A 25,145-nucleotide genomic window follows, 5' to 3' on the forward strand; every position below is an offset into this window, starting at 1 on the left:
GAGGAAATACATTTATATATATGCTTTGTAAATTGAATAAGAACCTTCACCTCCTAGGTAAGATTAATTTTGATAATACTTCTAGAGCCCATGATAAAGGGCTCAACAAATGTCAGCTACTATTTCTACTATTAAGGTGGGTTTTTTTGTTCGTTTGTTTTAACAGGGTTTTTTGTTCGTTTGTTTTAACTTGAAAAGTTTCAGTGACTCACATCAGTACCTCACAGCTAGTAAGTGGTGGATAGTAGTCTCCAAAGTCCAAGTCCGGTCTGACCCCAAAATGGAGCCCGGACTCTAATCATTAGGTTACAAGGAAGTCCCTTTAACTTTAAAATTGTTTTCCACTTAGCTCCGGAATGGGATATGTTCTACAGGATAAAACACAAAGATGGGGCTGAAATCATTGGAAATGAAGGTTTTTATACATTCGGTGGTTCATCCTTTAATACAGACGGCATGGACCCTTTAACTGATTTAGTGTTTCAGGGAGATTAAACACAAACCAAGCAAGCCCCTCCCGGCCCTAAAACTCCTCCCCGGGAACACGTGGGAGCTCGCGCAGCCCAGCCAAAGCCAGCAGCTCCCAGCAGCACGCGTGCGCGCAGTGCCCGGGGTGGGCCCTGCGGGAGTGGGCGGAGCCCAAAGGGCGGGAGGTTTGAATCCCGGGGAGGTTCAACCGCGCTGCTGCAGGGCTGTTCACCAACTCTGGTCTTCCCCGCTCCCTCCCAGGTTCGCCCGATCCCGCCCGGAGAAATCCGCTCCGGGATTTACGGGCGGCAAAACGCGAGTGGGATGGCCCGGCAAGGCTCCCCGCGTCCTCACCCCGCCTCGGTAGTCAGAGGTTTAGGGTACATCCCTAGCCGGGATCTGCGGTCCGGGGTCCCACATCCTCTCGCTGGGTCGATGTGCGGGGTCCCCATAGACGGGTGAGACCAGGCTCCCCTCGCCCCACAAAGGATCTGGGACCCTGGGTCCCCATAGCCCCCCGCGGGGTCTGAAACCTGGCTCCCCCGCCTCCCACAAGATCTGAGGTCCGAGGTCCCCCCAGCGGGGTCTGAGACTCGGCTCTCCCCGACCCCGCAGGGTCTGAGGTCCAGCGTACCTCCGGCAGGCATCTGAGGTCTAGGGTCCCCCCCCCGCCCAGAGGGGTCAGAGACCCGGATCCCTGTCGCCCCGCCTGCCCGCGGGATTTGAGTCCCAGCGTCATCCCAGTGGAGCCTGAGACTCGGCTCTCTCCCCTCTCCCAAGTGGGCATTTTAAGTCTGGGGTTCCCCCACCCCCCCCCCCAGGGCCTGAGGTCTAGTCCTGCGGGATCTGAGGTCCGGGATACCCCTAGCGGGGTCTGAGACCCCGATCCCCTTCACCCCCCACCGCACTCAAGATCTGAGGTATCGCCCTACTGGAGTCTGAGACCCGGTTCCCCTTCGCCCTCCAAGCCCCCGCAGGGTCTGAGGTCCAGGATTCCCCCCGATAGGATCTGAGGCCCGGGGTCCCCCCGCTCCGCGGGATCCGAGGCCCGGGGTCTCTAGAGGTGCCCCTGGCCCCACGAGCTCTCGCGCACGCGGAGGAGTAGAGGTCTGGCTCTCCGAACCGGAACTCCGCGCGCCGACTACAGGGCGGCACACGAGGACTCGGTGCGCGCGGGGTGAGGGTGAGACTTCGCTGTAGGAGATTCTGAGCAGTTATCTCTCGGAAGTCCCATGCGGCCTGCGACCTAGGACTGTGCCTCCTAAGCGTCCGCCGCTCCCTGGTGCGCCAGATGTGGCTCCGGGAAGCTTCCAAGTGTCCTTACGGAGACAGAAGGGTTTGATTCGGGGTTTTTTGGGGGACACCCGTCCTCGTAATTTCCGAGGGGACCGAAAGACTCGCAGAGGGGGACGCTGACCAGCGTTATTAAGCTGCTGGACGAATCCGAGTCTCTGCGCTGGAGAAGCCCCTCGGTCTCCTTTAACGCGAGCTGGGACTTTACCGACGCTCCTCCTCCCCCGGCTGTTTCGAAAACGCGGATTAGCAGATTTCCTCAGAGCCGGAGGGGAGGGGCGCGCGTCAGTCCTGCGCATGCTCAGTGCCACCCGCTGTTGGCTAGCGCGGCCTGGGACGGTGCAGCGGGTTCGCGTGTTGCGGGTCTCTCATGGAGGCTCCCGGGACGCCAGGCGGCGGGGTCTTGAAAGGTGAGGGGAATTCCCGCACTCTGGGAGTTGAGTCGGAGGCGGCGGGCGGGCTTGAGGGCGGGCGCCCGGATCTCGGCGAGCGTGTGGACGGAGCTCGCGGGGCTCGTGGGGACGGGAGCTTGGCCTTTCCGGAAGTCAGCCCGGCATCCTGTGGAGGGAGGCTGCCCCCGTGTGCGGTGTTCTCACCGTCCCTGTGGAGAGTGGGGGGCTGTCACCGTCCCTGTGGGGTGTCCCTGTGGGGAGTGGGAGGGCTGTCCCCGAGTCCACTACCGTCACCGTCCCTGTGGGGTGTCCCTGTGGGGAGTGGGGGGCTGTCCCTGAGTCCACTACCGTCACCGTCCCTGTGGGGTGTCCCTGTGGGGAGTCCCTGTGGGGAGTGGGGGGCTGTCCCTGAGTCTACTACCGTCACCGTCCCTGTGGGGTGTCCTTGTGGGGTGCCCCTGTAGGGAGTGGGGGGCTGTCCCGAGTCCACTACCGTCACCGTCCCTGTGGGGTGTCCCTGTGGGGAGTGGGGGGGCTGTCCCCGAGTCCACTACCGTCACCGCCCCTGTGGGGTGCCCCTGTAGGGAGTGGAGGGCTGTCCCCGAGTCCAGTACCGTCACCATCCCTATGGGGTGTCCTTGTGGGGTGTCCCTGTGGGGAGTGGGGGGCTGTCACCATTCCTGTGCAGTGTGGCGGGGACTGTCCCCGAGTCCAGTACTGCCATCATCCCTGTGGGGTATCCCTGAGTCCAGTACTGTCACCGTCCCTGTGGGGTGCCCCTTTGGCGAGTGGGGGGTTATCATCCTGTGGGGCATGGAGGCGACTGTCCCCCAGTGCGGTGCTGTCACCGCCCCTGTAGGGTGTGGGGCTGTCCTTGAGTCCCGTGTGTCGCCACCCTCTGTGGATGTGGGGGGGGCTGTCCTTGAGTCCCGTGTGTCGCCATCCCCTGTACACAGTGTAAAGTCGGGTGGTTGTATGGTCCTTTGTGGAGAACATACTCTTCACTAGGAAAGTTGAGCACGGTTTGGGAATTTGGGGAGTTAAGCAGGGTTTAGGAATTTGGGAAGAGCATCCAGGGTTAAGAAGCTAAGCCCCACATGCGCATGAATAAAGCTGTTCTTGGCTTGAAGTTTTAAGAACCACAGTAGCACTGATGCTGTTTGGCGTAGGTGTTTGTTAGAAGAAGCTTGAAATTTACTTTTTGATGTAAGTAGAACAAGATGAAAATCTGTTGAAATCCTTGGAGAGGAATGTTAGAATTTCAAATATATTACATGTCGTGGGTTTTTAAAATTTTTTTTTTTTTAGTATTTGTCAATTTTTGATAGAGAATCCCAAGCAGGCTGGGAGCTCTCAGCTCCACGCCCAGGAACTGTGAGATCATGACCCCAGCGGAAGTCCGATCCTTAACCCCCCAGCCACCCAGGAGCCCTAAATCGGTTGCGTGTCAATATCTTGTTTGTTTTCAGATGTAGTGGCCTATGTTGAAGTCTGGTCAGTAAACGGAACAGAAAATTATTCGAAGACATTTACAAACCAACTTGTGGACATGGGAGCAAAGGTGAGAAAGTCATTTTCCCCCGGCTGCACGTGGCAGTCCTCTTTACGTGGTAGAAATACTTGGATTTTCTTGTTTTGGGAGTTACTGCTTAGAACATGAAGGAACAGGGGTGCCTGGGTGGCTCAGTCGGTTAAGCGGCCGACTTGGGCTCAGGTCATGATCTCGCGTCCGTGAGTTCGAGCCCCGCGTCGGGCTCTGTGCTGACAGCTCAGAGCCTGGAGCCTGTTTCAGATTCTGTGTCTCCCTCTCTCTCTGACCCTCCCCCGTTCATGCTCTGTCTCTCTCTGTCTCAAAAATAAATAAACGTTAAAAAAAAAAAATTAAAAAAAAAAAAAAGAACATGAAGGAAGAAGGACAAAGACAGTGGGTAGGTGGCAGGTGGGCCACGTTGCATGATAGGACCACATTATAACAGTAAGATTACAGAACAGTTGGTTTTGTGGGTGATGAGAGGAGACTCTAGGATAGACACGGGGCTTCTGCCATTGGTTAATTGGATGCAGGATGTTGTTGGCCGAAGTGAGAAATATAGGAGGAGGAAGAAATCTTTTAAGGGAAAGATTGCGAATTTGGGCCTATTGAAAACATCTGACGGACGTTTGGATCCACACACAGGGAATTTGAGATAGTTAAGGCTAGAGATAACTAAATTAGGGGCAAGACCCTGTGGGCCAGGTGTCATGGCTCAGGTGTTTAGGGTGAAAGGTGCTGAGAGTGGAGCCTATTTAGTGTGTGGAGGACAGGTGATGGGAGCCCTGGACCCAGGGACAAAGGAGAATGCCAGGAGATTCTGGAAAACAAGTCTGCACGTCAGAAGAGGGATGAACCTCAAAGATGGAACTTTAAAACCATTAACTTGGTGAGAAGATCGTTGAAGGCAGGGCCGGAGTTTAGGCTGAGGCAAGAGAGGCACCCAGGGTGTAAAACCCAGGGCGGCATTCACCTACGGGCAGAGAGGGTGCTTCTAAATTTTGTTGTCTTAGTCCCTTCCCTGATGGAGAGATCTAAGGCTTTGTTTTGATACCTGCTGCATACTTGGGCTAAAACAAATTACACTGGCTGCGAAAAAGGCCGTGGAGTGTGGGAGCTGACAAAATGGCCTTTAATCGTAGTATTAAGGGGTGCCTGGGTGGCTCAGACGGTTGAACGTCCGACTTCAGCTCAGGTCTTGATCTTGTGGATTGTGAGTTCGAGCCCCGCGTAACGCTCTGTCCTGACAGCTCGGAGCCTGGAGCCTGCTTTGGATTCTGTGTCTACCCCTCTCTCTCTGGCCCTCCCCTGCTCATACTCTGTCTCTCTCTCAAAAGTGATAAACTTAAAAAAAATTAAAAAAAAAAAAAAAGAGTAGTATTAAGATCTTAGATCTCCTTGGATCTTTTTGTTTTTCTCTCTTTTTTTTTTTCTTTAAGGTTGTTTGTTTATTTTTGAGAGAGTGAGAGCAAGCAGGGGAAGGGCAGAGAGAGGGAGAGAATCACCACGCTGTTGGTGCAGAGTCTGATGCGGACCTTGAGATCATAACCTGAGCCAAGACCAAGAGTCTGACGCTTAACTGGCTGAGCCCCGCCAGGCGCCCGTTTCTCACCTTTTAATTGAGAAAATTTTCAGATAGAAAAGTTGAACAGAGGGACTCAATAATTTTTTTTTTAACGTTTATTTATTTTTGAGACAGAGAGAGACAGAGCATGAACAGGGGAAGGGCCGAGAGAGAGGGAGACACAGAATCGGAAGCAGGCTCCAGGCTCTGAGCCGTCAGCCCAGAGCCCAACGTGGGGCTCGAACTCACGGACCACGAGATCGTGACCTGAGCTGAAGTCGGACGCTCAACCGACTGAGCCACCCAGGCACCCTGACTCAATAATTGTTAACATCTTAACATACTTGTTGTGTCATCGTTTCTTCTATGCAGTATATTTACGTGTGAAAGTGTTTTTTCCTAAACTGTTTGAAAGTAAGTCCCAGATAAAATTTGCCCCCAAACAGGTTCAGTATGTATCCTCTGAAAACAAGCAGTTTTCCTGTGTGATAGGCCATTTTCACATCTGAGGGAGACAGCGATGGTTCCGACTTGACACCTGTTACTTCTAGCAGCGTTCGAGAGCCCCACTGCCAACTGTACTTGGTTTTGTCTTTCCTGTCCGCATCTGGTGCGCGTCTGGTGGTATATCATCATGGCTTGAAATTCTATCTTTCTGCATGTTTTCGTATATTTATTTTGAGTCTGTCCAGGGCTCCAGCTCTTAATTTCCATTGGGTTTTTCCTTCTTGATTTGTAAGTATTCTCTCTATTTTTCAGTTGACCAGAATCTTTTCTGACCATATGAATTGCAAGATTTTCAGTTAACTCTGTGATTTGTCTTTTCATCTTCTCTATGGTATCTTTTGTCGATAATTGTAACCCAGATTATTTCTTTGTGGTGAGCTTTGTTGTGTGTGTCTTGTTTAAAAAAACACAACTGTCTGTGCCTATACCAAGGTTATGAAGATTTCTCCTGTGTTATTTTCTGAAAGCCTTATCATTTTGCCTTTTACATCTAGATTTACGGTGCATCTGGAATTGGTTTTTATACATGGTATGAAATAGTTGTTTCATTTTTTTCCATGTGAATATTCTTTTATCTTAGCACCATTCATTGACAAATCTCCTTTAACTGGTCTCCGAAGTAATACCTTTGTCATCAGTCAGATCACCATATGTTGCTGTATCTGTGTATCTGTTCTCATGACAAACCAGTCTTAAGTGTTCTTTATAATGAAACTTCAGAAGTCTTTCTTTTTTTTCCTTCAAGGTGTCTTGGCTGTTCTTTGACTTTTGCTTTTCCAAATATATAAGAATCAGTTTATCAATGTACAGCATAAAGCTTTTAAAAAATTTTGAATGGGATTAGGATTGATAAAAATAGACCAGTATGGAGAGAACTGACATTTTCATGAAATTGAATTTTCCAGCCCACAAACCTGTATGCCTTTGTTGATTTTGGTTTCTTTAATTTCTTTAAGTAATGTTTTATAGTTTTCTCTGGGCAGTTTTGATGCTATTATAAATGGCATCTTCTGGGGCGCCTGGGTGGCTCAGTCGGTTAAGTGTCTTATTTCGGCTCAGGTCATGTTCTCACAGTCCGTGAGTTCGAGCCCCGTGTCGGGCTCTGTGCTGACAGCTCAGAGCCTGGAGCCTGTTTCAGATTCTGTGTCTCCCTTTCTCCCTGACCTTCCCCAGTTCATGCTCTGTCTCTCTTTGTCTCAAAAATAAATAAACGTTAAAAAAAAATTTTTTTTTAATAAATAAATAAATTGCATCTTCTAAATTCCTTTTTCTGTTACTGGTATATAGAAATAGTTAATTTTTGCATATCTGCTTTGTGTCCAGAAGACTTGGCAAATTCATTTATGAGATAGGGCTTTTTTAGGATTTAAAAAAAGTACACAATTGAATATTATGTGTACATAATATTCAATTTTTTGAATTTTATTTCTATTTTTTCTAGTTTTATTTCTATTTTTCTAATCCTCATACCTTTTATTTCTTTTTCTTGATGTACTGCGCTGGTGAGGACCAGTGTTGAATAGAGTGCATATATCAGGCATCTGTCTGGTTCCTCTTCTCAAGGGAAAACCTTTGAAATTTTCACTTCATGCAGTTTTTTTTCTTTTTACATTTTAAGACTAACTTTAATCTTGAAATCACATATCTATATACCTGTTTCCTTTCTTGTTGATTTCTCTTAAATGCATGTTTTGTCAGACAAAGATTGTAAACAAATATTTACCATGTCTGTTACATGTAACACACAGGAATGGCTTTTAACAGATACTCATCGGCTTCCCCCACAACATTTTTTTATTATAAATACAGGTATCAAAACAATCTTGAACATATTTTTGATACTACTAGTGGTCAGCACCAACACCGCTTCAAAAACTAACACAATTTGTGACAAGATTCGTTGTACCTGCTACTTTAGACAATTTCAACTTGAATCTCTTTCACTAAGCAAGATGGGTAAAGCATGCCATTTCTGTTTTTCCTTTTTGAGATTTTTTTACTTTTCAGAAACACACATGCTTCCACAGCATCTGCCTCTCCATGCTTTCATCTTGTAAACCTGAATTCTGAGTACTCCAGGTTTATGGTTAAATGACAGTGCCTTTAACAAGAGAAAAAAAATGGTGCTGCATTTTTCCTCCTGTAAGCTGAAAATATAATGGTGTATATATATTAAATATATTCTCACAAATTTCCAGGTCATGTTTACCAGCTGGAATTCTTTTACTTAATGTGTGGGTATTTTGCATTGTCATTTAACATGAGTAGAAGGTTGTTGATTAAGACAAGTTTGAGATCCACTAAAATTAATTGTTGTATGTCCTTCTGGTGGCTGTGGAAGCTTCACATTTTCTTTGAACATCATGAGACGTCTTAGCTCTTGAAGTACAACTTTAATGCTATATGAATTTTGCCATTTTGCTGACACTGGTATACTCCGTGCACCCACTATTCTACTGGAATTATTAATTCCATTCATATTAATTTTGGTTACAAATCTAACTGATGGAGGAGCTTCTCGGTGTTTAGGTCCACATTCTACTTTCAAGCTATATATTGTTTTTGTCCATGGTGGTCCAATAATCATGCCTTCCCACCTTAGAGGTGTCATATCTTCATCATCTTCAAGGCCCCAGCTAACCATACCATCGCCTACTCCTTTTTGTCCTTCTTCAAGTTCTTCCAACAAGCGAAAATTACGAGGAGGAACTTTAACTCCTGTGGAGGCCACCATCTTCTCCTGTAGCCCCACCTAATGCAATTTTTTTTTAATTGGAGTGTAGTTGACCTACAATATTAGCTTCAGGTTTATAACATAGAATTCCACACTTAATATATATTATGAAATGGTCGCCAGGGTAAATCCAGCTACCATCTGGCACCAAAGTTATTACAGTACTATTGACTGTATTCCCTATGGTGTACTTTTCATCTCCATGACTTATTTTGTAACTGAAAGTTTATACCTTCACATATTTTGCCCATTTCCTCACCCCTCTATCCTCTGGTACCCACCAGTTCTCTGTATCTATGAGTCTGTTTTGTTTTTTAGATTACATATATAAGACATATTGTATGCCTAATGCAGTTTTTTTTAACATCAGGTCCTAATTTGCTAAGAGTTTACTTCATGAATCCACTTTTTGATTTCATCAAATGTGTCTTCTGCACGTAGTGAGATGATCTTAAGATTTTTACTTTGTTAATGTAGTGAATAACCATTTATTTCAATGTTAACCAACTTTGTAGTCATGGAATAAACTCAAGGGGTGGGGTTGTATTATCCTTTCTGTGTAATTGTTGGTACAGTTTTCTTTCTTTTTCTTTTTTGCAAATATTCAGGGAGTGATACTGGCTAGTCATTTTCTGTTCCTGTGGTTTAGTATTAGTGTGCTGGTTTTATAAAACAAGTTGCAGAATTGTGACTCTTTTATTCTAAGTTGGTATGGTTTGATATTATTTATTTTTAAAATTTTTGATATAATTTGCTGATGAAGCCAACTAGTCCTGGAGTTTTCTTTGTAGATTTTTAAAAAAACTTTCTGTTACAGTTTTTAATTTGTTTGAAAACAGGATTATGCATTTTTTCTATTCTTATAAGTGATTTTAGAAAGCTGGGTTTTTTTTTCTTAGAAATGTATCCATTTTATCTAAATTTTTCAAATTTATTGGATCAAAGCTATTCATAATATTCTGTTTGAATCTTTTAATGTCTTCATGATCTATAGTGATGATACCTTCTTCATACTGATAGTGGTTATTTGTGCCTTCTCTCTTATTTTCCTTATAACGTTTATCTGGGTTTTACTGACTTTATTAGTTTCTCCAAAGAACCAGCTTTTGGTGTTCTTGATCCTCCTTTTCATTTGTATTAATTCTGGCCTTATTTTTATAATCACCTAACTCAGTCTTTGGTTTTAATTAGTTGCTCTTTTTCCAGCTTTTTCAGATGGGTGCATTGATATTCAACCTTTTTATATATGCATTTTTTTATGACATTGTTAAATTAACATTTGTTAAGTGGAACTCAAGGTGCTAAATGGTGAACACAGTTCAACAACAAGCCATAGAGAAACTGAAACAGTTTATTGTTAACAGGTCCTGGAGGAGGTACATGACATACCTGGAGGGGCCACATGGGGAGGTCAGGGCAGGGTGCAGCCAGAGAGAAGGCAGGGCTCAAGGATGGATGCTTTGGGCTTCCTAGGCTGGGAATGGATTAGTCAATTCACATCAAAAAGTAAGGTTTTGGTAGCTTCATGGGATCTTATTTAAGGGGTACACAAGGGGAAGGACCTTGGAGGTGAAGGAGATGATTGGTCACAAGGTTCCCCTGGGGAACTGACATTTGCTTGTGACTGGGGGCTGCTATCTAGGGTGTGTGTTTGCAGGAGGGGTTAGTGCTGGTTTAAGACCCCTGCAGGCTGCTTGGCCAAACAAAATGGATGCCACAACAGCAGTACCCTGGAGTAGCTTAGCTAAACTCTCCACAGCATTGTACTTCTCCATTTCTCCTGAAGCTGGGCTTTCCCTGTGTTCCACAAGGCTTTGTTGGGTAAGTTGCAGCATCTAGGTCTGCTTTTCTGTTTTATCTAGTGGTTTATGTTCTCACTTCATCTCTAGATAAGCTTGATATTTTGTTGTTGGACATTTTTTTGTTTTGCTTTTGTTTTTTAGTTGAGTATTGTATATATTTAAAATTGTTCAGCATTAGTTTGAGACCTAGAATTGTATTTTCTTTTTTCAAAATAGATTCACGTTTGCTTCAGTCATGATGCTTTTAGTGCTCATAATCCAGGATTATCTTAATCCAGTTGCAGGATTGGAGATTATTTAAAACTGGACTGTAGGCCTGTGTGGGTCCCTGTAGGTGTGCTTCATCCTTGCTTCTGTATCAGCCCTTTGGGGTCTCCATCCAAGATGTGAGGGCTTTGCCAGATTCCCTTTTTCCATTCTGAGGCCGGCAGTCCAATTTTTGTCCCCCTTGTCCTCAGAGGCATTTAGAAGTGATATGCAGTGTTTGCTAAATTTGACAAAGCCCTAGGAAAAGAATAACCCAGAATGCTAAACTCTTCTGATTGTGCCCGTCTGTACCTAGAATCTTGGCTCAGTAATAATCCCTCACTGCCTCAACAGCTCTCCGTGGCCTTCTGGTAGGTAGGTAGACAAAGAGATATGTTTGTGTAATTTTATCAAAACAATACATACATGTTGCTTAAAAGGGCAATTGTGCAGTGCTGTGAAGTTCATAGTAAAAACAAAGAGAAACCAACAATCCTTTGGTCTACACTTCTCATTCTGTTTTTTTAAGGCAGCCTTTTTCAGATCAGTTTTATGTTTCTTTTGATATTTACCTTTATATTTCCCAACAGTGTGCATATATTATCTTGATAAAATTAACTGTTGAAAGAATTATGTATTGGATGACTTCTATTTCTGGAAAGATTACATAGAAGAGGAAAATTTTTTGACCCTATGAGTTTGAACGTGCCTTTATTATACCTTTCTTTACCTTTGATTGATATTTTAGCTGATTGTGAAATGCTAGGTGTATATTATTTTTCCTTGAAGGCACTTTTCCATTGTTTTCTGACTTCCAGATTGCTTTTGGGAAGCTTGATGCCATTGTCGTGTCTCACTGTTGAGTGTGATTTATCCCCACCTTCACCTGTAAAGAATATTAAATCTTTCTTTACTCCGGCTCTACTAAAATGTCACGATAATATGCTCAGTGTGGCACTGCTTTCATTCTCATGCTGGGCCCTTAGGGATCCTTTTGATCTAGAATCCATGCCCTTTCATTTGAGAAGTTTTTCTTGGATTATTTCTTTACTGATTTCTTTTCCATTTTCTCTATTCTTGTATTTCTTCAACTATTCTTACTTAGCTCCTCATTCTCCTGGTCTGAGCTGATGTTATTCTATTGCATCCATCTCCTTGTCTTTTTGTTGTCCTTCAGGGGAGAGTTTCTCAAGTATATTATTGTCCAGTATTTCTATAGGCATTTTTTTTTTTTTTTTTTACTTATGGCATGATATTGTTAATTTCCAAGAGCTCTTTAGTTTTCTGATCCTTTTAAAAAAATATTTTCCCCATCTTAGAGATAATTTTTCATGAGCACAATATCTTCTGAAGATTTAAATGAATGTTATTTTCTTCCAAATATGTTAAATAAGTGTTTTAATTTCATAAGTATTCTCTTTATTGTCTGTTTCCTGTGAATTTCATTTTGTTTATGTCTTTGGTGTAGAAAGCTTATCTTAAATGTCCTTAATTATCTGACTCGGCTCCCATGCTCTCTACTGAAAATGCGTTGCCAACTCTAACTCTTCACGTCAGAGGTTTTTTGAGAGGGAGTAGAGATAAACACACGCATAACACACCATCCTAACTGGAGCAGATAGGTTTTTTAAGTGGCTTGGTGCATTTGTTAGAGTAGTTTTGTGTGACAGATTCTGAGAAATGGAATTGCTGGGGTGGGCAGTTTAGATGTTTTCCTTTTGACGAATATTGAATAAAGTGTCCTTTTTGATCAACTTTACTTATCCAATTGTTCATAAGTGGTAATTTACATTTTGTTTTCTGCCTTTTGTCTACAGGTTTCAAAAACTTTTAACAAACAAGTAACTCACGTGGTGTTCAAAGATGGATACCAGAGCACTTGGGACAAAGCGCAGAAGAGAGGGGTGAAGCTTGTCTCAGTGCTCTGGGTCGAAAAGTGAGTAGTTTATTTTTTCTATGTATTTTTTCTCTGTATTGAGTATAGGTCAGGTGTGGAGATAGTTCACATACATCACAGAACCAGATAAAATTTGATTTGGTCTTTTCTCTTGCCTTAGTTGGGCAAGTCATTTAATACCCTCAAGCCTCCATTTCAGCAGCTGAAAATGGATGTAGTAGAATCCACAGCCCTGCCTATGGGGAAGGTGACTGCGTAGGTCCTGGGACACGCATACCTGGTGTACCGAGGAGACAAGGGCGTGAATGTGGTGCGGCCAGGGCTGCCAGACTGAAGTACCGCACACAAGGCCTACACAACCGATGTTCATTTCTCACTGTCCTGGGGGTTAGAAGCCGAGGTGAAAGTGTTGGCGGGACTGCTTCCTCCTGAGGCTGCTTTCCTTGGTTTGCTGATGGCTGTCTTCTCTCTGTCTGTGTCTTCTGGTGTGTGTGTGTGTGTGTGTGTGTGTGTGTGTGTGTGTGTGTGTGTGTGTGTGTGTGTGCGCGCGCGCGCGCGTGTCTGTCCGTGGGTCCTAATCTCTTATTCTAAGGACACCAGTTGTATTGGATTAGGGCCCACCCTAGTGATCTCATTTAACCTTAATTGTCTCTTTAAAGGCAGTATCTCCAACTATACTTGACACTTGGGGAAAAAAGTATTTGAACTGTGCAGGTCCACCTCTACATGAATTGTTTTTTCAATAAAATCAACATTTTTCGGAGATTTGCAACAATTTGAAAAAACTCACAGATAAACTGCAGCCTCAAAATACTGATGAAAATTAAGAAATTAGGTATTATTTTAAGAATACAGTATATAATACGTATAACACTACAAAATAAGTGTTAATCGCTTGTTATCAGTGAGGCTTCTGTTCAACAGTAGGTTATTAGTAGTTAAGTTTTGGGGGAGTCAAAAGTTACACATGGATTTTTGATTGCACAGTGAGGGGTTGGTGCCCCTAACCCCCATGTAGTTCAAGAGGCAACTGTACAGTCACATTCCGATGTACTTGGGGTTAAGGCTTCATATGAATTTTGTGGGGAACGTAGTTGAGCCCGTGACAGGTGCAGTTAAGGTGAGAAGTGGAGACTGAGGCCAGAGGGCAGTGGGGCATCAGATGACATGGGGCCTTGTGGGGTGTGAGGAGAGAAGTGTGTGGGACAGCAGCAGGAGAGTGGTTGGAGGCTCCTGAGCATCCAGCCTAGAGATGTCACCAGGACCATGGTGGCAGTGACATGGTCACGAAGAATGGTCAGATTCAGGATATATTTTTGAAGGTAGTGCCACACTAGATCTGAGGATTTGGATACGTTTGTAGAGCAGGGGAAGAATCAAGGGTGACTGTGAGGTGTTTGGCCCAAAGAACCAGAAATACGGTTTGCTGTTTACTGAGACTGGGAAGGCCTCAGAAGCACCAGGTTTTGAGGGGCAGGTCATGAGTTCTATTTGGATATGCTGAATTTGGGGTGTTTATTAGACACCCCTGTGGAGATGTCAGGTAGGCAGTTGGATATATGAGTGTGGAGCTCCTGGGGGAGGTTGGAGATTAAAATGTGGGAGTCTTCTGTATACAGATGTTATTTAAAGCCATAAATCTGGCTGTGATCTCTCAGGAAGTGTAGATAGGGAAGAGAAGAGGTTCCAAGGTTGATCACTCTAGTGTTGGGGTGTTGAGGAGGAAAATGAGTGAGGATGGGATTCTAGAAAGCTGTCAAGGAGGGGATAATGATCAGCTGTGGCAAATAGGTTGAGTAAAGGCAGGTGCAGAGCCTGACAGAGGGCTCAACCCCATGACCGTGAGATTATAACCTGAGCTGAAATCAAGACTCAAGACACTGAACCAACTGAGCCACCCAGGTGCCCGTAGATCTGTCCATTGTTGAATGGGATATTGAAATCTCCAAACGTTACTGTTAAATTGATACTTTCCCCCTTAAGTTCTTTCAGGTTAGCATGTCTCTTCAAATTTTCTTAGTTTTCTTTCTCTGAAAATGTCCTTAATTCCATCATTACTTGTGACGCATATTTTCCATGGATATGCAGTTCCATTTGCCAGTTTCTCCCCCACCCCGAATTACTTAAAGGTTTTTCCTGTAGTCTTCTGTCCTCTGGTGTTCTTTGAGAACCCTGTAGTCATTCAAATCATTTCTCCATTGTAAGTAGTGTGTCTTTTTTCTCTGATGTCTTTCCACTTTTTCTCATGGTCTTTGGTTTTCAGAAGGTGAATGTAAGTGTTTAGGTATGGTGAGTAGATTCTTAGATTTTAGTAGATTCTGTGTATATTTCATTGAGCTTTTTGAATATGTAAGGTTATGTATTGGTTTCTAAAAACAGGATTAGTTTTTGGCCATTATTTCTTCAAATATCTTTTCTGTCCCATTTCCTCCTCTTTTCTTGGTTACTCTAACTGTATATCAGGGACTGGTAAAGTTTTTCTTTAAAATGACAGTAAATACAGGCATACCTTGGATATATTTTGGTTTTGGCTCAAGACCTCTGCAATAAAGCAAATATCGAATAAAGTGAGTCAAATGAAGTGTTTGGTTTCCCAGTGCATATGAAACTTAGGTTTACACTGTACTGTAGTCTTTTAACTGTGCAATAATGTTATGTTTAAAAATACATTCGTTAATTTTAAAAAATAGTTTATTGCTAAGAAAATGTTAATCTTCATCTGAGGTTTCCTCCAGTCAAAATCTTTTTGCTGGTCCAGGGTCTTGCTTGCCTCAGTGTTGATGGCTTGGCTTGCTGGCTGATCAGGGTGGCAGTTTCTTAAAATAAGACAACGTTGAAGTTTGCCATGTTGATCGGTTCTTCCTTTCACAGACAGTTTCTCCGTAGCACATGGGGCAGTTTGATAGCTTTTTGCCCACAGTAGAACTTCTTTCAGCTTTGGAGCCCATCGTCACAAAGCCTGCCGCTGCTTTCTCAACTCAGTTTATGTCGTGTTCTAAATCCTTTGTTGTCATTTCAACAATCTTCACATCATTTTCTCTAGGACTAGATTCCATCTCAGTAAACCCCTTTCTTTCTTCATCCACGTGAAGCAACTCCTCATTTGTTCACATTTGGTCATGCAAGCACAGTGAATCAGTCCCATCTTTGGTTCTACGTCTGACTCTCGTTCTCTGGCTCCTTCCACCACATCTTGCCTCTACTTCCCCAAGAAGTCTTGACTCCCTCAGCGTCACCCATGAGGGTTGGAGTCCACTTGTTCCAGACTCCTATTTATGCTGATATTTTGACCTCTTCCCATGAGTCAGGGATGTTCTTAATGGCATCTAGAATGGTGAGTCCGATCTGGAAGGTCTTCAGGTTACTTTGCCCAGATCCATGAGAGGAATCACCATCTGTGGCATCTATAGCCTTGTGAAATGCATTTCTTCGATAGTAAGATGTGAAAGTTGAAATGATTCCTTGATCCACGGGCTGCGGAATGGATGCTGTGTTAACGGGCGTGAAAACCGCATTCGTCTCATCGTGCGCCTCCATCAGAGCTCTTGGGTGACCAGGCAGAGCACAGGCAGGTAGAGCACAGGCAGAGTAGATGTAGCCCAATTCTGAAGGGCCCGCGGGTTTTCAGAACGGTACGTGGGCATCGGCTTGCACTTAAGGCACCAGCTGCGTTAGCCCCTGACAAGAGCGTCAGTCTTCCTTTGAAGCCCTGAAGCCAGGCATTGACTTCTCTCTGGCGGGGAAAGCTCTGTAGCATCTTGTTCTAACAGAAGGCTGTTTCGCCGACTCTGAAAATCTGTTGTTTGGTATAGCCACCGTCACGAATGATCTCCGCTGGATCTTCTGGAGAACCTGCCGCAGCTTCTGCATCAGCACTTGCTGCTTCGCCTTGAGCTTTTATGCTACAGAGACGGCTTCTCTCCTTAATCCTCACCGACAAACCTCTGCTGGCCTTAAACTTTTCTTCTGCAGCTGCCTCCCCTCTCTCAACCTCCGTAGCGTTACAGAGAGTTAGGGCTTTGTTCTGGATTAGGCTTTGGCTTAAGGGAATGTTGTGGCTGGTTTGATCTTTTATCCAGACCACTCAGACTTTTTCCATGTCGGCAATAAGGCTGTTGGCTCTTCTTGTCATTTGTATGTTCACTGTCCTGGCCCTTTTAATTTCCTTCAAGAATTTTCCTTTGCATTCACAACTTGGCTAACTGCTTGGTGTAGTTTTTGGTCTGTTCTGGCTTTTGACATACCTTCCTCACTAAGCTTAATCATTTCTAGCTTTTGATTTAAAGTGAGAGATGTGTGACTCTTCCCTTCACTTGACCATTTAGGGGTCATTGTGGGGTTTATATTGTAATTGGCTCAATTTCAATACTGTTGTGTCTCAGGGAACAGGGAGGCCCGAGGAGAGGGAGATGGCCACACTGCTTGGTTGGTGGAACAGTCAGAACACACACATTTATCAAGTTCACTGTCTTACATGATGGGTGTGGTTTGTGGCACTCCAAAACAATTACAGTAGTGATATCAAAGATCACTGATCACAGATCACTGTAAAAATATTGTATTGAAAGATTTTGAAATATTGGGAGTATTACCAAAATGAGACATGAAGTGAACAAATACTGTTGGAAAAATAGCGCTGATAGACTTGCTCTCTGTGGGGATGCCACACACCTTCCAGTTTGGAAAGGATGCAGTATTTGCAGAGCATATTAAAGCGAAGTAAGTAACATGAGGTGTGCCTTTATTGTAGGCTTTGTGGGCCATGCGGTCTTTATTCAGCTACTGAATTCTTGTAGTGAAAGGAGCCATAGAGAATGAGCAAACAAGGGGTGGCTGTGTTTATTCTAGAACCAGGTGATGATCCACGTTGACTTGGGGGCCTTAGTTTGCAAATCCCTGCTGTGTAATACGGTCTTCGCAATTTCCCCACTTGACCCTGATGCCCTGGTGTTTTGTTATTTTTCAGTCATTTTTTTTCTTCACATTGACCCTCCTTCATGTTCATTGACTCTTTTCTCCATCAACTCCATTTTGTCATTAAGCCTGTTTATTTAGTACATTTACTTCATGTATTTTTCAGTTCTGACATTTCCACCTGGTTCTTATGTATGTCTGTTTTTCAGCTGAGATTTCTATCTTTGCTTTTCTTGTCTTTCCTTACATATGTATTTTCTATTCCTTTGCAAAGTATGGTGACGGTAGATCCTTTAATCACCTTGTCTGATAATTTCAGCATTTCAGGGTTGGCATCTATAGACTGTTTTCTTTTTTTTCCTGGGAACGTGTCACATTTTCCTGGCTCTTAATGTGACCTTTTAACTTAGGGTTTTATTTTTGGACACTGTTAATGTTAAGTAGGCTCTGCATTCTTTTATACTGCTCTGAAGATTGTTGATTTTGTTTTAGCACACAGTTAACTTGTTTAGCTCTAAAATTCAGAATGTCATTCTAAGACGTGTGTTGGACATTTGCTTAGATTCACTCAGTTCATCAAGCCTTGGCCACAGGCTGATGTCAGTTTGCCTTACGCACATGTAGATCAAGGGATCAGTCAGGGAAATGGCCTTTTCTGCTCCGAACTTGAGGTTCCTCTTCCCTGGCTTGTTTCCTGGATCCTTGCCTTATTCTCTGGTGGCCCTCCTTGCCAGGGCTTCTTCCCCTGGTTCCTTTGGCCAGAAAGACAGCAAGTTCTCCTGCCCATCACCCCCACACCTGCGGAGACTGCCACTGCCTTATCTCAGGGTAGAGACCCAGAAAATGTGGGAAAGCTGCAGGTTGTTTGCTGCCTTTGAAAATATGCCTTTTTGTTTGTTTCTAAAGCCTTTTTAAAATTTTCACAATGTATGTATGACTTAATAGTGCATATGCAGGAGATTTGGTTTTTAGGACTAAAAACAAGTGGAACCTAGTTTTGTTTTTGCTTTTGTTTTTGTTTAAGCATCTGAAGCTAGTCTAATTCTTGTCCCCTTATAAATTATTTGATCTTTCTTCAAGGGGACCCAGGGGTTTTGTTTTGTTTTGTTTTGTTTTGTTTTTTCTTTAAAATCTAGTCGTTTTCTTTAGTGGGTTTTGAATTGATCCAGTTGTTGATTCTAATTCTAGGTTGGCCCTTTCAAGAGATTCAGGGCTTATTTCTGGAAAAACTTACTGTTTTATAGTTTTAATTACTACTGTTTTATTGTGTTGCTTTTCTCTTCAAGGGTTTCGATTCTATGTATGTTGGGCCTTTTTCACCTGCCTTTAATTTCAACCATTTGACTCTGAGCCTTTTTACTTCTTCCTGGATGTTATTTTTATCCTTCCCCCCACTTTTGTTTTTATTCAGTATTCTTTATTAAATTTTCATTTGGATTTTTTTCTTCTTTGGCATGTTATAATTAAGTCTTCATTTCTGACATGATTTTGTCTTCTTTTTCTTTCCTAAGTTTAATCCTCATTTGTTTAGTGTCTTCCCGTTTTGTTATTGTCTTAATTTTTATATTTATGGTTCAAGAAATACCTCACACGTGTGGATGGATGGGTAGGTGAATGCATTTTCTCAAATACTTGTTTGACAGTATTTGATTCAGATGTGAGAGTTGTGTTACTTTCCTCAGCTTTGTTTTTATTTTGATAGCAGGTGAATTTTCATTCACTGAAATGGTTTGATTTGCTTTTTCTTTTCCAAACAGTTTTATTCCAGATGTGCTCTGCTTTGTTCTATTCCCAGTAATTTTATAGGCAGGGCTTCTAGTTTCTGAGCACCATCTTACATCAGTTCTGCTGTCTGCATAGTTCCTTTTATGGATGATGTTGATGGTGAGGGGGGGAAGGGTTTGCCTTTTGTTTCTGTGGGATCCTTGAATATATTCCTCTTTGTTCCTTCACTGCTGTTTGTTCCAGGGTTACCACTCCTTCTCAATACAGTTGATTCTCCCCACAATGAAGACTTTTCAGAGCCTGTCAGTTCTGGGCCTCTGCTGTAATGGGTGCTGTGAACCACTCCTGTTCTGTATTTCAGCAGTTAGTGCCAACTTTCTCTTTTTCACAGTTATTGAAATTCACAGTTTCACAGGTATTTTACCTGTATTTTATCTGAATGCTCCAGGCCTCTCCACACTGTTTATGGAATTGTAAGCCCTTCCCCTGCTTTCTGCATCCACCGGCTTGCAGCTATATTGGAACTTGGGTTGTTTTTCTACTTACAAGTTACTTGAAATTTTGATGAATAGTAGGTCAGTGCTTTCCTTGCATTTGAAAAAAAAGTTTTTTTATGGGAGATTGTGGAGGAAGGCTCACAATGAAGCAGCTCCCTCATCTTACACAGTCCATTAAAATGTCCTGTTGAGTGTATCTCAAAATAGACCTCGTGGATCTTTATCTTTACTGTTCCTCCTTAGTCCACACAACCATCATCTTGCCTCATTACTGCAGAAGCCTGCTACTCATCTTCTTTGGTTTCACCTCTTGTACATTTGCAAATGCAACACTTCTAACACATAAATCAGTTTTATCCTTCTTGCTGAGGTCAAGTGGCTTAGAATTAAGTGATTCCAAGCAGGGATCAGTGCACTATGGTGTGTGGGCTGAATCAGTTCACCACCTTGTTTGTTTGCTATGGCCCTTTAACTAACGTTAGTTTTTGCAGTTTTATGAGGTTGGAGAGAAAATAGAAGAGTATTTTCTGACACATGAAAATGACACAAAATCCAAATCTCAGTGTCTTGGAACACAGCATGCACACTTGACTGTGTATTATGAATGGCTGCTTTTGCACTACACCTGTGGAACTGAGTTGTAATACCGAGATTATATGGCCCACAAGACAAAAGTCCTCTATCTCAACTCTTTAATTCCTATCTGTGCCATTAAAACATATTTTGTTCATTTGTCTGTTTTTTAAATTTAATTAATTTATTTTTCCGTCATGATAAGGATACTCTTTAATCCCCATCTCCTATTTCCCCCATCCCTTCACCCACCTCCCTTCTGGTAACCATCGGTTTTCTACAGTTACGACTCTATTTCTTGGTTTGTTTCTCTCTTTCTTCTCTCTCTCTTTTTCCCTTTGCTTGTTTGTTTTGTTTCTTAAATTCCAGATATGAGTGAAATCATATGGTATTTGTCTTTTTCTGACTGACTTATTTTGTTTAGCATTATACCCTCTAGTGCCATCCATGTTGTTGCACATAAATAAATAAATAAAAGTGTATTTATTTATCTTGAGATAGAACCAGTGGGGAAGGGACAGAGAAATGGGGTGCAGAAGATATGAGGTAGGCTCTGTGCTGACAGCAGAAAGCCTGATGCAGGCTCAAACTCAAAACTGTGAGATCATGACCTGAGTCGAAGTCAGTTGCTTAACTGACTGAGCCACTCAAGCGCCCCGTATTCTTTTTTTGGCTGAACAATATTCCATCATATATGTACCACATCTTCTGTATCCATTCATCTACTGAGGGACACTTTGGCTGCTTCCAGAGTTTGACTATTATAAATAATGCTACTATAAATATAAGGATGTCCCTTTGAATTAGTGTTTTTGTGTTTTTTGGGTAAATAGCCAGGAATGTGACCCATTTTTCTGTTTGAGCTACCTGCCTACCTACCTAATCATGCATTTTGGTCTTTCCATTATGATGTAAACTCTGTAAGTACAGCCACCATGTTTGTCTTGTTCTAAGGTTGTATTTCCACTAAGTATCTGACACATTCTGGCTCATAGTAGGTACTCAGTAAGTATTTGTCCTATCAGCTAATGAACAAAGGAGGTTTTATTACATTAGCCTAGAGATATCAGAGAAAATTTCTTGGAGGAAGTGATGTGAGCTACCTGTTAGTTTGTATAGGAACATGGGGAGGGGGAGGGTACAGAAAAACAGACCTTTCCTGAAAACCTGAGGTTAACGGATATGCTTGGGTAGAAATGTAAACTGACAGGTGTCCTTGTACTAAAAAGAGGCCTCTCAGCTAATCCTGAAAAGGGAATTCTCACAATTTCTTCTCCTAAGAGTCCTGCCATCTTGCTTTCATTGGTGGTCCGTTCCCTAATTCCCTCTTTGCTTTATCCCCTCTCTCGTTTTTGCCCCTCCTGAGGGCTTCTTAAGGACATCATGGAAACTCCAAAATTATTATTACCCAAGGACAATTTAAGCAAGTCCCTATTTATTTATTTATTTATTTTATTTTTAGAGTGTGCGTGTGTGAGTGGGGGAAGGGGAGAGGAAGAGAGAAATCTCAAACAGGCTTCATGCTCATTCAGGAGCCTGATACTGGGCTTAATCCTACAGCCCTGGGATCATGACCTAAGCCAAAATCAAGAGTTGGACACTCAAATGACTGAGCCATCCAGGCACCCTTTATCAAGCCCCTTTAAAGTTAACTTAAACATAGGGTAGCGGAATGGATAAAAAAACAAGACCCATCTATTGCTGTCTACAAGCGACTCATTTGAGACCTAAGTATACTTGCAGATTGAAAGTGAGAGGATGGAGAACCTTCTGTTATGCTGATGGAGGGCCAAAGAAAATTGGAGTAGCCATACTTATATCAGACAGACAAGATTTTAAAACAAAGACGGAGAAACACAACAAATGGACCATAGGGGAAGGGAAGGAAAAATAAGATAAAAACAGAAAGGGAGGCAAACCGTAAGAGACTCTTAAATACAGAGAACCATCTGAGGGCTCCTGGAGGGGAGATGGGTGGGGTGATGGATTAAATGGGTGATGGGTATTAAAGGTGGCACTTTCTGGGATGAGCATTTCATGTCGTATATAAGACATGAATCACTGGATTCTGTTTCTGGAGCCAAGACTACACTGTATGTTAACTAACTTGAATTAAAAAAAAAATTAAAAATTATTTTACTAAAAATAATACAAATGTTTGTATAAATTAAAATTTAAAGTATTGTTAATTCATTAAAAAAAAGACTAACGAGATGAAGAAAGGCATTATATCATAATTAAGGGGGTTATCCGTCAAGAAGATCTAACAATTGTGAATACTTATGCCCCCAGATAGAAGCACCCAAATATAAAAATCAATCACAAACATAAACTCATTGATAATAATACCATAATAGCAGGAGACTATTATTAATACCCCACTTACAGCAATGGACAGATTATCAGAGCAGAAAATCAACAAGAAAACAATGGCTTTGAATGACATACTGGATCAGATGGACTTAGCAGATATATTCAGAACATTTCATCCTAAAGCAGCAGAACACATAATCTTCTCGAGTACACATGGAACGTTCTCCAGAATAGATCACATACTGGGTCAGAAATCAGCCCTCACCAGATACAAAAAGATTGAGATCATACTATGTACATTTTCAGATCACAATGCTACTGTGAGATTTGAAATCAGCTACAAGAAAATATTTGGAAAGCCCTCAGATACATGGAGGTTAAAGAACGTCTTACTAAAGAATGAATGGGCTAACCAGTAAATTAAAGAAGAAATAAAAATATATGTGGAAGGAAATGAAAATGAAAACATGATTGTCCAAACCCTTTGGTATGCAGCAAAGGCAGTCCTAAAAGGGAAGTATATTGCAAGAAAAGTCCCAAATACACAACCTAACCTTACACTTAAAGGAGCTAGAAAAGGAGCAGCAAATAAAGCTGAAAGCCAGCAGAAGGGAAATAATAAAGACTAGAGCAGAAATAAACAATATAGAAACAGACAAAAAAACAGAACAGATCAATGAAACAAATCTGGTTTTTTAAAAGAATAAACAGTATTGATAAACTTCTAGCCACCAGACTTATCAAAAAGAGAGAGGACCCAAGTAGATAAAATTGTGACTCAAACAGGAGAGATCATAACACCACAGAAATATAAACAATTGTAAGAAAATACAATGAAAAGTTATGTGCCAACCAGCTGGACAATCTGGAAGAAGTGGGCAGATTTCTGGACACATACACTACCAAAACTGAAATATGAAGAAACAGAAAATTTGAACAGGCCTATAACCAGCAAGGAGTTATCAAAAATGTCCCAACAAACAAGAGTCCTTGGCCAGATGAGCTTCCCAGGGGGAATTCTACCAGACATTTAAAGCAGAGTTAATATCTATCCTTCTCAAGCTGTTCCAAAAAAATTGAAATGGAAGGAAGGCTTCCAAACTCATTCTATGAAGCCAGCATTACCTTGATTCTAAAACCAGACAAAGACCCCACTAAAAAGGAGAATTACAGGCCAATATCTCTGATAAACCTGGATGCAAAAATTGTCAACGAGATACTGTACTAGCTAATTGAATTCAACAGTACATTAAAATAATTATTTACCACGATCAAATGGGATTTATTCGTGGGCTGCAGGGCTGGTTCACTATTCACAAATTAATGTGATACATCACATTAATAGAAGAAAGGATAAGAACCATATGATCCTGTCAATGGGTGGAGAAAAAGCTTTTGAGAAAATATAGCATCCTTTCTTGATAAAAACCCTCAAGAAAGTGGGGATAGAAGGAACATATCTTAACATCATAAAAGCCATATATGAAGGCCTACAGCTAATATCCTCACTGGGAAAAAACAGAGCTTTCTGCCAAAGGTCAGGAACACAGCAGTGGTGTTCACTCTCACCACTGTTGTTCAACATAGTACTGGAAGTCTTAACCTCAGCAATCAGACAACAAAAAGAAATAAAAGGCATACAAATTGGCAAAGAAGTCAAACTTTCACTCTTCTCACATGACATGATGCTGTACATGGAAAACCTAAAAGACTGCACCAAAAAACTGCTGTAGCTGTTAAATGAATTCAGCAAAGCTGCAGGATATAAAATAAATGTACAGAAATCGGTTGCATTTCTATACACCAATAATGAAGCAGCAGAAAGAGAAATCAAGGAATTGATCCCAGTTACAACTGCACCAAAAACCTTAAGATACCTTGGAATAAACTTAAAGAGGTAAAAGATCTGTTTGCTGAAAACTATAGAAAGCTTAGGAAAGAAATTGAAGAAGACACAGAATGGAAAAAATACTCTATGCTTATGGATTGGAAGAACACATATTGTTAAAATGTCTATACTATACATTCAATGCAATCCCTATCAAAATATCAACACCATTCTTCACAGAACTAGACAAACAATCCTAAAATTAGTATAGAACCAGAAAGACCCTGAATAGCCAAAGTAATGTTGAAAAAGCAAAGCTGGAGGCATCACAATTCTAAGCTGTATTACAAAGCTGTAATCATCAAGACAGTATGATACTGGCACAAAACCAGACACAAAGATCAATGGAACAGAATAGAGAACCCAAAAATGGACCCACAAACGTGTATAGCCAACTAATCTTCGACAAAGCAGGAAAGTATCCAATGGAAAAAAGTCTCTTCAGTAAATGGTGCTGGGAAGACTGGACAACAACATGCAGAAGAATGAGACAGGACCACTTTGTTACACCATAGACAAAAATAAATTCAAAATGGTTAAAAGACCTAATGTGAGACCGGAAACCATCAAAGTCCTAGAGGAGAAAATAGGCAACAACCTCTTTGACCTCAGCCACAGAAGTTTCTTACTAGACATGTCTCAGGAAGCAAGGGAAATAAAAACAAAAATGAACTATTGGGACCTCATCAAGATGAAGAGCCTCTGTACAGCAAAGGAAACAATCAACAAAACTAAAAGGCAGTGAACAGGAGAAGATACCTGCAAGTGACATATTGAATAAAGGGTTAGTGTTCAAAATCT

The 25,145-nt window shown here is 42.2% G+C and overlaps 2 protein-coding genes across 3 annotated transcripts in view; one reads left to right on the forward strand and one right to left on the reverse strand.

Moving 5' to 3' along the window:
• The first annotated feature begins 1,379 nt into the window (after positions 1 to 1,379).
• MCPH1 (microcephalin 1) overlaps positions 1,380 to 25,145 on the forward strand; it is a 268,842-nt gene continuing 245,076 nt past the window's right edge. Inside the window, exons 1-3 of one of the 2 annotated variants that reach the window (XR_006216465.1) lie at positions 1,380 to 2,171; positions 3,623 to 3,714; positions 12,355 to 12,473. Coding sequence is in view for 1 of the 2 variants with exons in the window: in XM_007089220.3 (XP_007089282.2) it covers positions 2,132 to 2,171; positions 3,623 to 3,714; positions 12,355 to 12,473 (251 nt within the window). In the remaining variant the exon portion in view is untranslated. The remainder of the gene's footprint in view (positions 2,172 to 3,622; positions 3,715 to 12,354; positions 12,474 to 25,145) is intronic. The other variant, XM_007089220.3, reaches the window with a different exon arrangement.
• On the reverse strand, positions 8,007 to 8,576 carry LOC102961608 (ubiquitin-conjugating enzyme E2 variant 2-like). Its single transcript, XM_007089241.2, has 2 exons — positions 8,324 to 8,576; positions 8,007 to 8,206 (listed from the first exon to the last, which is right to left on the reverse strand). Exons 1-2 carry the CDS (start codon positions 8,487 to 8,489, stop codon positions 8,007 to 8,009), a joined length of 366 nt encoding a protein of 121 aa, XP_007089303.1. The 5' UTR covers positions 8,490 to 8,576.

The sequence above is a fragment of the Panthera tigris genome, chromosome B1 (assembly GCF_018350195.1).
Source record: "Panthera tigris isolate Pti1 chromosome B1, P.tigris_Pti1_mat1.1, whole genome shotgun sequence".
Lineage (NCBI taxonomy): Eukaryota > Metazoa > Chordata > Mammalia > Carnivora > Felidae > Panthera > Panthera tigris.

Coding starts and splice junctions, on each gene's coding strand:
- LOC102961608 (XM_007089241.2), bottom strand. CDS start 8,489: ATGGTGGCCTCCACAGGAGTTAAAGTTCCTCCTCGTAATTTTCGCTTG. Junction 8,207..8,323: donor CATGATTATTGGACCACCAT/GGACAAAAACAA, acceptor ATTCCAGTAGAA/TAGTGGGTGCACGGAGTATA.